Source organism: Podarcis filfolensis (assembly GCF_964270895.1).
Source record: "Podarcis filfolensis genome assembly, chromosome: 2".
In the NCBI taxonomy this organism is placed as follows: Eukaryota; Metazoa; Chordata; class Lepidosauria; order Squamata; family Lacertidae; genus Podarcis; species Podarcis filfolensis.
In genome coordinates, this window is record NC_139605.1 from 86653376 (window position 1) to 86670316 (window position 16941).

Sequence of the window (16941 nt, forward strand, 5' to 3'; positions counted from 1 at the left end):
CAGGGTAGGGAGATGTTATTCAGCAGTGCGGTAACTTCCAGCTGATTGCTGCAAAGGTCCATATCCTGCCTTTTTTCCAGACTCAAGGAGGCTTATGCAAATTAAAACACAGATAAAATACAGAAAGCTTAAAACATATAAAAATAACAGTTTAAAAGTAATTAAACTGTAGTAGCGTTAAAGCACTATAAAAACAAATCTTTTAAAATATAGTGAAAACTGCAGAGCAGTGTTAAAAGCTCTTTCCTTAAAAACAATAAATATATAAATGCAGGATATATATATAGTACAAAAGTCTTTTTATTATTAATATAATCTACTGTCCTGTGGGGGAGGGGGGAAATCATACTTCAATTAAATTGAAACATTAGGTATCATATTACTAAAGATTGTAACCATTACGATAAATTACACAATTTCTACCTGCAGAGGAAATTTCTGACCTGACTGAACAGATAGCTGAAGCTGGCAAAAGCAACCATGAATTAGAGAAAGCAAAGAAGCAGATTGAACAAGAGAAGTCAGACCTCCAAGCTGCCTTGGAAGAAGCAGAGGTGAATATGAACACTTCAGAGATAGTATTAATTGCCACTTGCTATACATGGTGTGACCCTGCCCCTCAGAGGCAGCACAATGATAAGGACAGACTAAGGTGACATATCTTTGAGGGAAAAAATCCCTAGCCCATTGCTTGAAGTTAGTTTTCTGAGAGCAGTGTGTCAATTTTCATAGTGAAGAATTGGACTGCTTCCAATCTGGAGCTTTGGGAAGGTTTTTAGTGCCACCTTCTGGTTAAAAATAGAACAAATGATTAAATTGAGAAGGCCCATTAGCTACATTGCAAAGGGCAAGCCAAACTAGAAATGCTAATTGCATTTCCCCCTGATGCCTGGGAACATGGACTGGGCAAACACCTAAGAATAACAGGAATTGTCAAAAGCCTTCCAGCCTTAATTGTATCATTGTTGAGTAATATTTTCATTTATAAAATCTGTTAATTTTAGAAAAAAATAGTTTCAAAATGGTTAATTTGAACAAAATAATTTTCATGGGGGGGACCATTGACACTTCTTAATTACTAAATGTTTTATTATAAATACAAAATGTTTTATTTATTATCCAGAATGTTTCCATTTTACAAGTTGCATCTATGATCTTATAGTGTGTCCATGTTTCCCCTAAAATGATATATTTTTTAAAAAATTAACTGTGCTTGGGGTATATATTTCTCTCCTGGGCTGACAATGGAATACTATGAAGCCTGCTTTCATAGTTAAATACAAATCCATAATTGAAACAAATAATGTTGTTTCATTGATGAAAGGGATCTTTGGAACATGAAGAAGGGAAAATCCTGCGTGTCCAACTAGAACTGAACCAGGTGAAGTCTGAGATTGACAGGAAGGTTGCAGAGAAGGATGAGGAAATTGAACAACTGAAGAGGAATCACCAGAGAATGGCAGAGTCCATGCAGAGCACACTGGATGCTGAAGTCAGGAGCAGAAATGATGCTCTGCGGCTCAAGAAGAAAATGGAGGGGGATCTAAATGAAATGGAAATCCAGTTGAGCCATGCCAACCGCCAAAGCGCAGAGACACAAAAGCATCTGAGGAACATCCAAGGGCAACTGAAGGTCAACCTAAGTGCATACACATGTTGGGGGCTTTGTAACAATTTGTATGAATTCATTTTGTGGTGGAGTAGGGAACAGAATTGAAATTTGACTAACCTCTATAATGTTATGGATGGCATGTAAAAATGTGTTTTTACTCTTTGTGCGTCACAAAAGAGAGAGCCAATGAAAGGGTTATTCAGTGCCAAAGTAGATTATGAAAGGCATGCTTTAAAAAACCAAAAAACAAATGTGAAGGTAATACAAGTTTATCAAATGCTATTGGCCATGATGGTAAAAGGATAAAAAGTCAAGTTCCCGGCATACTTAAATTTTGTCTTCTAGGACTGAATAACAGAGAATGGACGGCATGCTAAATAACTGCCTTGTTTCATGTAGACTTGGTTTGACCGCATTTTGATCCTTGTCATAAAAATTCACCCAGCTATTGTTCAAAGAAAACTTCAAAACTATAGCGTTTGTCTTCACCCAAGGGACTCAAGTTGCATGCTAGCCTTATGGCTTGTTATAATATCCTGGTGTGTTCTGATCCTTATTGTATGCTGCCCTGATAGCTTTACTGCTTGGGCGCCCCTAAAACCTTTTGAGTAAAATAAAATGAATAAATAGCAGTTCTGTGAATGAGGAAGACTGACTGAGACTTGTCGAGACTTGACCAAAGTTGCCCAGTGAGCCTTGTGCTGCAATCCTAACCCTGACTCTGCAGTGGTGGAGGAGGCTTAGATCTAGCAGATGTCCTCAACCACTGGCTTTTGCCATGACAGAGGCCCCCAGTGTAGCTGCAGAAAGCATGGCAAAGGCAGGGCTACCGGTAGCAGAGGGTCCTGCAACAGGGCGCTTGGGTTGGGTGGAACAGAGATGGGCTACCAATGATCTGTTGTATCGTAGGCTGCTCTAGTTCCCAGAGAGGAGGTCCAATTTGGGCCTGGAGCTGCAGCACCAAAAAAAAAGAAAAAAAGCATGCAAGCCAGTGAGCCAGTATGGCCAACAGGACTTCAGATGCAGTGAGGCCTCAGCTATTCTGTCCCACCCCTGTGTTCCTGGCCAGTTAGGATTCCTTTCCCCATTGTCTGGGAATTTGCATCTTGCCTTCCTGTTTTCTAAAAACAGCTGTCAAATAAATAAAATAAACTATGTGTTAAACAGCCAGGCCGATGTTAATACCATGCTGCTTGGTATATATTTTAAAACAAAGCTGTAAAAGGGTTTAAGCAAGGGTCATGATCATTGGATTACAAACTCTCTGGCTTTGATTAAAGGGTGTGTTACAAGCCTCTTCCCCATGCTCTACCCACAAAAGAAAATAACTAAATATGCCATGTCAGTTTTAATTTTTCACAGACAGTGGGAGAATATCCACTTGCATATTCTGAGATGTGGTGTCTTTTTGCAAACCACAGGATTCCCAGCTTCACCTGGATGATGCTATGAGAGGCAACGATGACTTGAAGGAGCAGCTGGCTATGGTAGAACGCAGAAACAACCTGATGACGACTGAGCTTGAGGAGATGCGGGCAGCTCTGGAGCAGACGGAGCGTGCTCGCAAAGTGTCTGAACAAGAGCTGGCAGATGCCAGTGAGCGTGTGCAACTGCTGCATTCCCAGGTATATAGTCATAGGAACATAGGCAGCTGCCTTACACTGAATCAGAACATTGGCTCATCTAGCTCAGTATTGTCCCCACTGACTGGCAGTGGCTGTCCAGGATTTCAGACAGTCATCTCTCCCAACCCTATCTGGAGATGGAGATGAAGCGGGGACCTTGCCTGTGTAACTCAGATGCTCTGCCACTGAGCTACAGTCCTTCCCCACAGAGTGAGAGGCCAAAACTCCCTGAGGCTGGAAGCAATACGCTTTCTCATCCCCAGCTAGTCTGAGCCAGAAGACAGAACCTGCCCGTTGATTCATCCCTGGAGAAATGCAATAGGACACGTCTCCTCACATGTCCAGCATCTCGGGTCTTGGTTGTGGCGAGCAAATGCAATTGCATTAGATAACGCAGGGGAGTAACTGCTGACTGTGTCCACAGAACACAACCCTTCTCAGCACAAAGAAGAAGCTGGAGACGGACCTTGCTCAGTTCCAAGGAGAAATTGACGATGCCATCCAGGAGGCACGGAACGCAGAGGAGAAGGCCAAAAAGGCAATTACAGATGTAAGTGCTTCGTCCTGCTTGCCGCAGGCCCCATTCCACCATGTGTTGGTGACTCCATCTGGGAAGCCATTTGTATGATTTTCACAATGACAGCTGAAACTCTCATATTTTTGCATCAATACTTGCCACACCCGCTTAGCTACTACATTTGTTGCTCAAGTTTAGTCTAGCCAACCCATGGTTTCTTCCATTTATAGAGGCAGAAAACTCCTCCTCCCAGGCTGTCCACGGTTGGCCATATTCCTCAGTTGGCAGCTACAGCTGTTGCTGCTTCTGCTTCCCACTGATCTTCCTTCTCCCAGGGCATATACATAATGTAGGGAGGAGGCGTGTTATCACAGGAATAATTGGCAATACCTCTCAAGGGAGAGAATATATCATCTAAGGCCCACTATATCCCTTACCTATCTGCTCTTTAATCATTTGTTACCAAACTCAAGTGGTTAAGATTATGACTACTTCAGACCACACTTCGAAGCAACTATTTTTTCAACTTAGGGAAGTCAGCATAGTGCCCTTCAGATGTTGTTGGACTACGGCTCCCATCAGCCCCAGCCAGCATAGCCAGTGGTCAAGGATGATGGGCACCATGATAGCTACTGCTTCTTTAACTGATGATGAATTCTGGTTTTCCCCATATACAGTACTGGCTTTCTTGCGTAGTAGAAGAAATTAATAGATGCTTGTTTGTGTGGTAGAAATCCTTTAAAATTGGAGAGGTTTCTTTCTCTTTTCTTTAGAGTTTGACTAAAGAACCAGCTGTTTCTAAAGAACAGGTTTTTGTTTTACTCCATTTATGTAGTGTGGTTAGCAGTACAGTATACGAATGCCACTGTAGCAACACCTAGTGTCGAAATCAAGCATTACAGCAGAAATTCAGTGCACTTAACCAAAATAAAATAAAAAATAATTTTTAAAAATCACTCAAGGCGCTTCCAGACTGTAAGTATTTTCAGATGGAATTTAATCACACCTTGGCAAATAAAGGCTGTGCAATTGAAGCTGACACGGCACTCTTGTGAAACAAACCCATTTCCCTAAAAGATCTGACTCCCCCCCGCCCGTAACTGATGCGCAAAGTGTGGGATAATGCTTGCTTGACACAACGTTGTTTGATCTCCCCACAAACAAATCTGGATAAATGTTCATTAAATAACCTCTCCACAAATAAATCAGACTGAGTGCTTATTAAGCAGGACATCTGGAAGCAGCCTCATATATTCCAATCCAGAGAGGATGCTCTAAAGTCTGGACCCCAATCCAACTAACCAACCAACCATAGAAAGACAAACCAAATGAACTATGTAAACACACCCTGGTGAGCAGTGAGTACAGAATCTACAACACTAAAAATAATTTTGGGAGCTGTGCAGAGAAGTGTGCACTTACTGATGTTACCATCTATCTAATTAGGCAGCCATGATGGCAGAGGAGCTGAAGAAGGAGCAAGACACCAGTGCCCACCTGGAGAGGATGAAGAAGAACCTGGAGCAGACAGTGAAGGATCTGCAGCACCGTCTGGATGAAGCAGAGCAGCTGGCCCTGAGAGGTGGCAAGAAGCAACTCCAGAAACTGGAGGCCAGGGTACGCTGCCAGAGCTCATTTAACAGGGTTGCTTGAGCTTGTCATAGTGACTGATTACAAGCAGAGCTTCATGCACAGGGCTTCCACTGGTGGGTCTGGTTAGGTGAAGCCTGCCCACACTGATTTTGGAGGTACCTTTTCAACATGATAATGCCCATTTAAGTTTTCAAAGATGTATTGGCCCTTCCCCGTAAAGTTTGATCTCTTTATCAGAATATTCTGTTGTAGGTACATGAGTTAGAAAATGAGCTTGATGCCGAACAAAAGAGAGGAGTTGAGGCAATCAAAGGAGTGCGAAAATATGAGCGGAGAGTCAAAGAAATCACTTATCAGGTAAAGATGCCTTATTCCATTTATTGAACTCCTGGGATTCTCCTCCATTACTATCATTCTCTTTATCTGAGAAAGACAGAAGCAGGTCAGCACAACATATTTACCATGGAACCAGATGAGAGGCAACCCAGGACTTAAATCTTTTTGCTCCATATTTTTTTTATTGAGTTTCAAAGAAAGCATTGCAACGAGGTTAAAATACATCTAACACTCAACTGAGTGGTGTGTGCAGAGAGTGCCTTCACAGTTGGAGGCAGTATGTCTCTGAATACTAGTTGCTGGGAGCAGTGGCGTCGCAATGGGAGTGCGGTGCGCCCCAGGTGCCATGTCTTGGGGGGTGACAAGAAGACACCCTGCGGGGGCTCGCCCCACCGTGGCAGCGTGAGCAGCCATTGGGCCACCGCAGCCACATGTGGAGGATCCTCTGTTTGCGGCTGCAGCCACGAGCAGAGGATCCTGGTGCCTTTGGCAAACCACTATGTACAGCGCATGTGCGGTGTCGCACGCATGCACTGTACGTAACGCACCGCACATGCGCTGTACATAGCGGTTTGCCACCGGTGCCGCTCGAGCACTGTACAGATGGCGTGGGGTCCCTCCGTGCCACTACAGCCGCATGTAGAGGATCCTCCGTTCATGGCTGCAGCCGCGAGCAGAGGATCCCAGCACCGTCTGTATGGCGCTGAAGTGGCGCTGCTGGCAAACCGCTGTGTACAGCGCATGTGCAGCATCGCTGCGTACGGTGCATGCATTGTACGTAGTGACGCTGCACATGCGCACGTAGCAATGCCCTGCCCTGGGTGTCACGACCCCTTTGTGCGCCCCTGGCTGGGAGTCACTTGTAGGGAGAGTGCCATTTAACTCTGATCCTGCTTCTGGTCCTCCCATAGGCATCTGGTTGACCACTGTGAGAACAGGCTGCTGGACTAGATCAGCAGGGTTCTTATGTACCTGTTCTGCCTGTCAACTTCCAGAGGATAACCAAACTCTGATATCCTCTGAAGGCACGCTCTCAGAGCCTTATAGTGTTAGCATTCCATTTACATTCCATGCAGGCCGAAGAGGATAAGAAGAATGTTTTCAGGCTTCAAGACCTAGTGGACAAGTTGCAGCTGAAGGTGAAAGCGTACAAGAGACAAGCTGAAGAGGCTGTAAGTGCACAAATCTCAAATGGCTCCCTTCATGCTTAAACCTATTCTGACCATCGTTACTCACCCTGCGTTCCTGTGTAAGGAATGGTAGGGTACAATAAACAGATAAACGATGATACAAATAACAAAATTAAAATACACTGTCGAAAGAAACACACAGCTTGAAAAACACCCAGAACTGTTTATCTTTGTCTTGTAACCCCTTTCAGGATTGCACTAACATAAATCATGACACCTCTTCACCCCTAACCCCACACTATATAGTTAGGAAGACCCTGCCCCATAACCCCTACATCCTGGAACCACATAGAACCTCCCATTCCTTATACTACTACTTCCACCTGTCAAAGGGGTGGGGTGATAACTCCTCCCCAAACCCCAATTATATCTTACTTGTCTCCTTGACAGTGTTCCACCCACAGAAGTCGTATCAATTCTCAATTACAGAACAGCAAGCAGAACCCATGTCTCTCATGATGACACAGATTCACTCCCATGCCATTTACTGTAGCACTCAGCCACTTCCCAAAGCATTCCTGCATAACCAAGCAGAGGACAACCATCTCACGCGCTTCTAATCTTCCCTTTCCTGTCAGTGTCTCTATTAGACATCATAGATCACACATCATAGATCCTTTCAGAATACAGCTGTCACTTCAGAGAAAGGGTGGAATACATGATGGTTATCCTCTGCCTCCACAGCTGGAGGCAACAGTGCTTCTGAAAGCCCGTAGCTGGAAACCACAGGAGAGGAGTGCTATTGTGCTCAAATCTTGCATGCAAATTTCCCACAAGCATCTGGTTAGCCACTGCGAGAACAGAATGCTGGACTAGATGGGCCACTGGCCTGATCCAGCAAACTCTTCTTGCTGTATGTTCTTAGACAGGTATAGCTTACCTCCCAAAATTTCCAGCATTCTAGTTCGCATGCTATGGTAAACAATAGTTAATTGTTTAAAACAGTAAATGGGTCAATTTGGGCTGCTTTTCCATGATCCCTGTCTTAGTGTTACGGAGATTACGTTTTGCTTCAACAAACCACGCCCGGTAAGCCAAGAACAAACCTTAGATGACTGCAGGTCATTGTTTGTCCGAATCGGAACAAACCATAATCCCTCATTCAGATGCAATGCTAAGCCCAGGCATCATGGTTTGTTTCCCCTGCACAATGTCAGGGAGGAGGAAAACAGCCTGGATCGGTGCAGGATGTGAAATCAACATTGTTGTGGGACACCTTCGCTGTCCCTTATATACAATACCTTTGGCTCTGCTTGTGTTGTTGATTTCATGTCACGTTTCTGTTGTGCAAGGAGGAGCAAGCCAACACGAACTTTGCCAGGTTCAGGAAGGCTCAGCATGAGCTGGAAGAAGCTGAAGAGCGAGCAGACATTGCTGAATCCCAGGTCAATAAGCTGCGGGCCAAGAGCCGTGACATTGGGGGAAAGGTAAGTGTCTTGGTGGGGTGGGATGATGTACTGGCGTAGAAGGAAACTTTTCTCTGCACAAGGATAACACCTTCTGTCTTTCAGTTGGTACTGTTAATCTGCTTGGGTTCAAATTCCTACCTAGCTCTTCTAAGAAGTAGCCCCAATGTGAAACAATATATTTTCCTCCATGAAGTTTAAATTGCCTTTGAGCCTTCCACTTGCTATTGAACACTTGGTATTTGTTAGTGGAGAAATGAACAGGAGAGCATTTGCAATGCAAATTAGTATTCCGGTCAATGTAAGTTTCATATTCACATTAAAAAGAAATTGTCGCTCTAAGGCTGCACTCTTATACATACTTACATCAGAGTAAGTATCATTGAACTCAGTGAGGCTTATTTCTGAGTCTTTGGCAATCACTCATAGCCGAGTAAGATTGTCTTCCATAAACACGGTTTTAACAATGAGTCCGTAAGTGACTGTGGAGGCCAATTCTGGATCCACACGTCCTTCCACAGTGGGGACATTGGTTTCCGGGTGGGAGATGGTCACAGTGTGGATTTGAAAGCGTGCCTTCCTCTTAGCACATTTCTCTCTTGCATCCTGAGTTTGAGTGTCTTCAAAGCCCATGACACCTTTGGTAAAGGCTGTTCTCCAACTGGAGCGCTCGCAGGCCAGTGTTTCCCAGTTCTCAGTGTTTATATTACTTTTTTTTTTTAGATTTGCCTTGAGACAGTCTTTAAACCTCTTTTGTTGACCACCAGCATTACGCTTTCCATTTTTAAGTTCAGAATAGAGTAGTTGCTTTGGAAGACGATCATCAGGCATCCGCACAACATGACCAGTCGAACGAAGTTGATGTTGAAGAATCATTGCTTCAACACTGGTGATCTTTGCTTCTTCCAGTACACTGAGTATTTCTGAGTAGACATGTGTAGGATTGCATTACACACCTAATGTGGCTAGGGCAACCCAGTCAGATGGGTGGGGTACCAGTAATACAACAACAACAAATGTAACAAGATGCCCAATGTAATTTTCCACCTTTCCACTACTTAGCTCCATGAACAAGAACACCAATGTAAACATGTTACATTTGAATATTTGAATTCTCCTCCCTTGACTTGATAGTAAGCTTTGCAACCTATCCATCCGTTTAAGTGTAAAGAAATATTATCAAGCGCAGTCATGAGCTATCCTCCAATAAATTTGAAATGGTGAGAGATAAGACACATACATATGGTACAAATATCTTCAATAAATATTGGAGTGTTAAGTACTAACAGATTTGTAAAGCCAAAAGCAATGACTTAGATCATGTTCTCCGATTTCCTTACAAACATGTGCTACATAATTTCACGGCAGCATCTTCTCTCTGTTTCATGGCTCTTAAAACAAATAGGAATTGTGTCCATACTAGAGTGAAATCTGGAAGCCTGGGCTACAGCCTGGCAAGGATCTTCTTTCCCCTCTTCTTTTGATTTTTCTCCTTTACCTTGCTGCTTCTCCCTCATATTATACTTCTGAGCCAAGGAAATAAAAGCAGACAATTCCAGGTGCTGTGGTGGCAGCAGTCCCACCACAGTTTGTGGCGGGGAGAGGGAGAGGAGAATAAGACACAGCAATTCTTCCACACCAGAAAAATAATGCAAGAGGGAGAATTCCTGCCGGTTAGTCCCTTGACATACTCTTACTACCTACACTGTTCACATATAAGCTGTTCCGTTACCTCATTATCTTCTACATTTGAATTTATTTTTATACAGAAATCGGAAGAATGAGACAAACTACTCCTGAAAAGATTCCACACAATGTGGAATTCTTCACGGTGAATGTACATGTAAATCATTGAACCTGAATAAAAATACATTTTAAGCAACGTATTTCAGTTGTGACCTTTTAATGTTTCATCAAAAATCGGATGTGAGAAATTGTGAAGACTCCCATGGGAATGCGGGCATCAAGCGTACTTGCAGAATTCTTGAGAGCTGGGTAACTGCAGCCAGCTGCGTGAATGGTGGCATGCATTTGTGAAAATGTATATTTTTGTTTGTTTCACTCGTTTTCTTATTTATTTAATTTAATTTATATCCCACACCTTCATTATAAAGTAATTCTAGGGCTGCAATGACAAATGTATTCAAACTGATTCAACATTACCGCCCCCCGCAAAGTCTGGTAATACAAAAGCAACACTAACCAACCAAACAGTGCAAGTACTAGAATAAAAACAGCGTTAGAAAGCCGGTTGAAGCAAATCTGTCTGGGCACATCCATAAGACCTGTTTATTGAGCATTCACTCCAATTTGTTTGCAGGGGGGAATGCTGCATCAAAGCAAATGTTATCCCACACTTCCTAGTGCATTTCCCCATCACTTTTCTTATTGCTGAAAGCCCAATTTTTCATGAACTACGTTTGTTGCACAAGAAATCCCAGTCAACTATAATTTTGCGGCTTGAATTTGCTGATGTGTGATTGAATCCCACCCCCCAAATAGTGGCAGTCTGGAAGTGCCCTGTATTTTGAAAGACTGAGAAAATACAGCAAGACAACTTCCGCGGGTTAGAGTGTTATTATTACTATTATTATATTTGATACTGCCTTTCATCTGAAGATTACAGGCTGGTTCACAACATAAAAATACAAAATGAGAACACGAAATACATACCATAGATTCCAGCGTATTGGGCGACTGGGCGTATTAGACCCCCCCCCCAATTGGCAGCTGCAATTTGGGGGTTCCTCTTATAAGCCCAGTTGTCTAATACGCTGGGCAGCTCTGCGCTGGGAGAGAGCTGCCCAGCGCGGAATGGAGCCCACCGCACCTGCTGCTGCTTCTGAAGCAGCAGTGGGCGGGTTCCGCACCGGGCGGCTCTCTCCTGGCGCGGCACGGAGCCGCCGCCGCAGCAGCGGGGGACAGATACCTGGCGTATAAGACTTTTTAACCCCCATCCCACGAATACATTTTAAAGCCATAGAATGTTAATCAGCCAAAGGCTATAGCAAAACATTTTCGCCTGGTGCCTAAATATATTCAGTGAAGGCTACCAGGCGAGCCTCTCTAGGGAGAGCATTCCACAAATGGGGAGCCACCACAGAAAAGGCCCTTTCTTGTGTTGCCACCCTCTGGACCTCTTGTGGAGGAGGCTCTTGAAGAAAAGGGTCTCAGTTGATGATTGCAGGGTCTGGATCGGTTCCATTTCTCTAAGCACCCTTGCTGAAAATGCCAACTCTGTAGTTGCCAGAGGTGGGGGCAACCAGAGAAGGGCATACAATGAAAATCTTACTGTACTGACAGGTACATATGAGGAAACACTTCAGGTATTTGAGTCCTAAGCCTAAGGCATGTGCCTCAGGGAGACAAGGATTATTTTCATCTCCACATTATCCAAAGTTGCATCTGAATGGGAAGAAGAGAGAGTATCCCTGTTTAAGAACAGTGGAGTTAATAAATACATTATTTGGCAGAAGGGGCTTGTTATCTGCACAAATAACTTCTGCTGCCATTGAAGATGCAGCTCACTGAATATTTAAGTGCTTACTTCCATGAGCAAGGTGAATTCCAAAAGCAGAATTTCTTTTTTAAAAATAACCACTTCAGTCTACTGTGAGCAGCTCCTCTGATATTAAAATATTTACACAAGTAGACCATATGTGTTATTTTGCAGATAAATCCTGAGAGGTAACATTTGCACTCGAATTAAGGGCCATATGTAGTTGACTGCATTTTGCATTGGGATCCTGCTGTCAGTACATGTAACATTTAGTAAAATTGGTAAGCGCATAATTTTTACACTCTGCTGCCCTTTTTCCTGCTCTTATGTACACCCACGTTAGAAAAACATAATGTGTGAAGAGACTTGTCCTCCAGATACGTTATAATTCTTCAAGCAGCTAAAAAAAGCCAACGGCAACAGACCAAACATAACAATGCAGCATTGTCATGACTAAATCAATTCATAATGACTCAGAATGAAGAATATTCCCTGCCATGAATATATAAACAAATACTGACTGCTGGTGAGAGTGACACAAATCCCCAGAATTCCAGAAGATGATTTATTTGGATGTTCACACCAGAACAGCACATTTCTCCCCGAGTTATAAATCATGCATGTGCCTAGGCAGGAGCTAGTGCCAAATGGAAACTTTCTCCCAACACCATAGGCTGAAAAGCCCTCTCCATAATTAGGCTTAAGGGCTTGAAACGGACTATGCATGCTCACTGAAATGACTAACAGGGGTCTACTTTACAACCAGCAGCGCGTCCACAGATCTGATCTCTAAGCATGCGGAAGCAAGAAGAGCTAATCGCTGGGTGAAAGCCACCCAAATCCCAAGGAGGAATGTCATCTAATGGGCTCTCTGAGTCACAAAGGCTCCAGGACTTATTTTGGTTCAAAACAGAGCTCAAGCTTCTCTCATGCCTTGCCTTGAACAGTGGCCAGTATTTTCAGAGCGAAATGTCTAATAAATGTAGAACACGAGCAAATAAAATTTCATGGCATACCGTAAATAAATATTTGGGGACAGGAAATGGCCATATTGGGATGTTATGCTAGACATAGGTTTGCCTATTAAGAAAAAGATGCGGAAAACTGTATTTGATTGCTTGTATTTGATTATATGTTGTTCTTGTATTCAACTAATAAAATATTCAAAAAAGAAAAAGAAAAGAAAAAGACACAGTGGACCTTAGGCTCGCTTCACCCTGCCCTCGCCTTGTTCTCCAGTGGAGCTGTGAGAAGTTTAGAAGCTTCCCCATTCGTTTCACTTCACCACAGTTTGCACTGCCCAAACCAACAAACTGTGGTTAACGTTAACCTGTTTGTTCGAAAGGAGCTGACTTTAAACCATGGCAGAGTAGATGAGCCCTAGAATTGCTGCAGCTTGTTCTCATCCTGCTAAACTTGGTTTCCTCATCGTGGCTGCAATTAGGGCCATAAACACCTCCCCTAGCACTGGTAGTACTTTTCCACTTCTCCCCTCACTTTGGAAGTAAGAAAAGAGCCATATTTGCCTTCAAAACTCTAGAACAGGTGGCTAATATTGGTCGCAATGACAATCAGCCACCCCTCTGCTGGCCATATGGCAGCAGTGGACATTGTCAGTGTATGTGCAAGTCCACACACACTAAACACTCATCAGACATGTACATTCACCACATATACAGCATATGCAGGCACACAGCACTCTTTTCCTCTCACTCTTTCACACATACAGTGAGGGGGGAAAGTATTTGATCCCCTGCTAAACTTGCCCGTTTGGCCACTGATGTAGAAATGACCAGTCCATAATTTTAATGGTAGGTTTATTGCAGCTGTGAGAGACAGAATAACAACAGGAAAACCTTACTGCCATTGACAGAAATGTGACCACCATGGGATTTTATCTCCCAGTAAATACTTAACATAGAATTGAGCTGACCTCCATCATGGTTTGTCTGGTAAATGACCAATCATTTCCTGATGAATTCCAGCATAAAAATGGTAAAACAGAACAACATGTTCCATAGATTTCAGCTCTTGTTTGTTAACCTTGAGGAGAGCAAAACACCAGCATATCTTCTAAACATTTTAGATGTCAGCACATTAAATCTGGCCACAGTTAAAGCAGCATGAGACACATAATCAGAATCTCCAGCCCTTCCCTCTCTAGCACTGGGGTGTGGGTGGAAATGCTGACTTTTCTACTCAAAGAGCAGGCAGAAGGCTTTATTTCCAGACATGTCAGCACTAACAAGGCTCAGTGATCACTTCAGATGCTGACTGACACTTCTCCAACCAGCTGTGACTTTATAGTAAAATGCACCCAACTTTCTCTTGTCCAGTTGCTGCTATTCTGACAGCATTGTTCTTTTCCATTTACATCTAGTTCAAAAAGAAATGTTGGTTGGCTTTTGCAAAATCTAGCCCCAATTGTTTCCAATACTAGGAATTAGAACTCTCTCTCTCTCTCTCTAACACACACACACACACAAACAAACACACACACACACACACAGAGAGAGAGAGCACAGATACAGATTACACAACTGTAGTAAAGCACTATTATGCAATTAAGCAAATAGTTATTATCCCTCATGAGATACATACAGTAAAACAAGGCTATTGTATCATTCTAATCTGAGATTTAAAAGAACTAGGCAATGTGAGAAGAGGGTCTGGGAACTGAGGAGGAGATAGATGTGAGATGGAAACTACAACCAAAGTTCTCAAATAATCCAGTTGTTAAAAAACAAAACAAAAACAACCTTAAATGAGATGACTTTTTCTTGTTCCATCTATATTTATGGAATGAATATAAACTGACTGATTTGTTCATATGATGTGTCTTCGCTCCACTACACTAAGAATTGTAGTGTTTATAGATGGTACTGAGAATTGTTTTTAGAGATTCCTAATTCCCCAATTGACAGCTAAAAGGATTTGGAAATGGTTTTCATTTGTAGTACAGATATACTGTGAATATGTGTCCACCTGCATGAGGACATGTTCCTGGTCATAATGAAAAAGCAACTAGATGCAGCAAACAAAACTATTGCACATATGCCTCTGCTGAGCAAAGAATTAGGAAACTGATCTGGTAGTTTAAAATCAGGGATTGTTTGGAGAAGGAGAAAAGTGAAAGAAATCAACTGCAAGCAGTGTCATCTCCTATCAAGAATCTGAAAGTGAGTTTGGCAGACTTTGTGGGCACTAATGCGGAGTTCAGGTGCGAGGCTATTATATAGAAGCAGATCTGCTGGACAGGATTCTCTCCCACCACCCTTCCAAATATATGTACTCCTCTGCAAATTTCTAAGGATTAAAGTTGTCATGGGGATGTTAATTCTGAATTCCTGGGGGTTTAAGAGATTAGGACCTCATCTTTACCACTCTACAAACATGGCATTTTACATTTAATTGTAAGAGACTTTCTCTCATGAGTCATTCTTGGAGAATAGCAGCTTTATACACAGATGGCTGCAGAACAGAGACACCATTGAGGGGCAAATACTGAGACAGCTATGTCATGTAGACCCAGGCACACATCTATACATCTCAGCCACAGAAAGCAACCTATCAGCCATGATCAGTTTTGTACAGATGGAAAAGACACCACACTATTAAATTCAGGTATGCAATGTTCTCTATGGTATATGTAGTGTCTCACATATGGGAATGCACCAACACACACACACACCACATTATTTGAGTCCTTCTCCTTCCATTGGAGCTCCCAATAGTATGTAAAACTCTTGATACATTACTTGACTTTTCTTGACTACAGACATACATCAAGAAGAGGCTTGAATATGTGTGTAAAAGCAGTTTGGCTGATTCAAAATGTTCATAATCTGTTTACTTGTTCAGCTATTCTGGGTGGGCTCCTTTCCTACCATAGTTTGAGGTACACTTAGCAATAGCACCAACAAGGCTCTCTGCAACTTTTCACCAGCCACACTAACAAGGGTGGATTTAGGGCACTGGGCACTGAACCAAGGGGGTGCCATCTCAAAGCCTGGTAAGCAAGACACTGGGCTTTAGGAAAGAGGTGGGAGGGCTCTAGGACCCTGCCAGAGTCAGGACACCTCCTTCCTTACCTGCCTTTGGGAAGGCAGCACAAGGGCTGGGGCAGGAGGGGGAATTCTGGCATCACACAGGGCGCCATAGTATCCAAGTCCACCACTGAGATGCCTTGGGGAGCAATGCCACATCATGCCTTTTGTTCCATCTGTCTCATCCCCAGAGTTCTGCTCATTCTGTTTTATGGAAACATTTGTCTACTTGGCTTCTGAGATGTCTTTAAGAAAGAAGATGATAAACAATCCTGCAAACACAACTTACATTCTAGTACTGAACAGAAAAACAATTTCTGCCGAATGAATCTAGCCTTCACCCGGTAACTGGAAACTCCTTTTCCTTGCTAACAAGGAAATCACATCTTGTGAATTCTGTGGGTGATTTATGCAAATACGTCCTTGTTTCTCTGGAATACGTCTCATCAGAACACAGGTTTTTCTTTTTGCTTGATTCACTGATTCAACAGCGTGATCCAATTTTGGGTTTCGCTCACCACATTCCCACCCCACCAGGTGGTGCTGAAGACAAACTCAAGCGAGGTGCCATTGCAGTTCCTCACTTGGTGCATATTCTGCTAAGGCTGCTCTTCACTAAATTAGTCCAGTATAATCAGTTTCTCCTTTGTGGAATATGGCTTTCTCCCACAAATATGCACAAAGATTAACTGAACCTGGGACATCTGGGTTCAGTTAAGTGCATCATCACACAGCACATAGTAAAAGTATGGCAGAGTATGCTATCAGAGAATGTTGTGATGGATGCCAAATTAGGCTGCATACACACAATACATTTAAAGCAGATTTTAAAGCACACCTCCTGAAAAAAACAACATGGGAACTGTAGCGTGCCCAAGGTGCTAGGAATTGTAACTATTTGAGGGCTAAACTACAGTCTTAGCCTTCTTTGTGGTGGACGGGGGAAGTGTGCTTTAAATGTATTGCATGTATGCAGCCTAGATGTCTTTAAGACAGGATTAGACGAATTCATGGTGTCTATAAGGCTATCAGTAACTACTACTTATGATGGCTATATACCACCTCCAGGTGAATACCTAAATATTTTATTTAAAATATTTTATTAATATTACCAGTA

At 42.9% G+C, this 16941-nt stretch overlaps 1 protein-coding gene and 1 long non-coding RNA gene across 4 annotated transcripts in view; one reads left to right on the forward strand and one right to left on the reverse strand.

Annotated features, from left to right (window-relative positions):
- LOC310755298 (myosin-4-like) overlaps positions 1 to 10165 on the forward strand; it is a 39832-nt gene extending 29667 nt beyond the window's left edge. For both annotated transcript variants that reach the window (XM_083597835.1, XM_083597834.1), the window contains 9 exons: positions 430 to 554; positions 1325 to 1633; positions 3034 to 3237; positions 3662 to 3787; positions 5201 to 5371; positions 5600 to 5704; positions 6760 to 6855; positions 8166 to 8300; positions 10049 to 10165. In XM_083597835.1, coding sequence (XP_083453961.1) covers positions 430 to 554; positions 1325 to 1633; positions 3034 to 3237; positions 3662 to 3787; positions 5201 to 5371; positions 5600 to 5704; positions 6760 to 6855; positions 8166 to 8300; positions 10049 to 10063 — 1286 coding nt within the window. In that variant the 3' untranslated portion in view covers positions 10064 to 10165. The remainder of the gene's footprint in view (positions 1 to 429; positions 555 to 1324; positions 1634 to 3033; positions 3238 to 3661; positions 3788 to 5200; positions 5372 to 5599; positions 5705 to 6759; positions 6856 to 8165; positions 8301 to 10048) is intronic.
- LOC310755358 overlaps positions 1 to 16941 on the reverse strand; it is a 48018-nt gene that overhangs the window by 22492 nt on the left and 8585 nt on the right. The window lies entirely within an intron of this gene.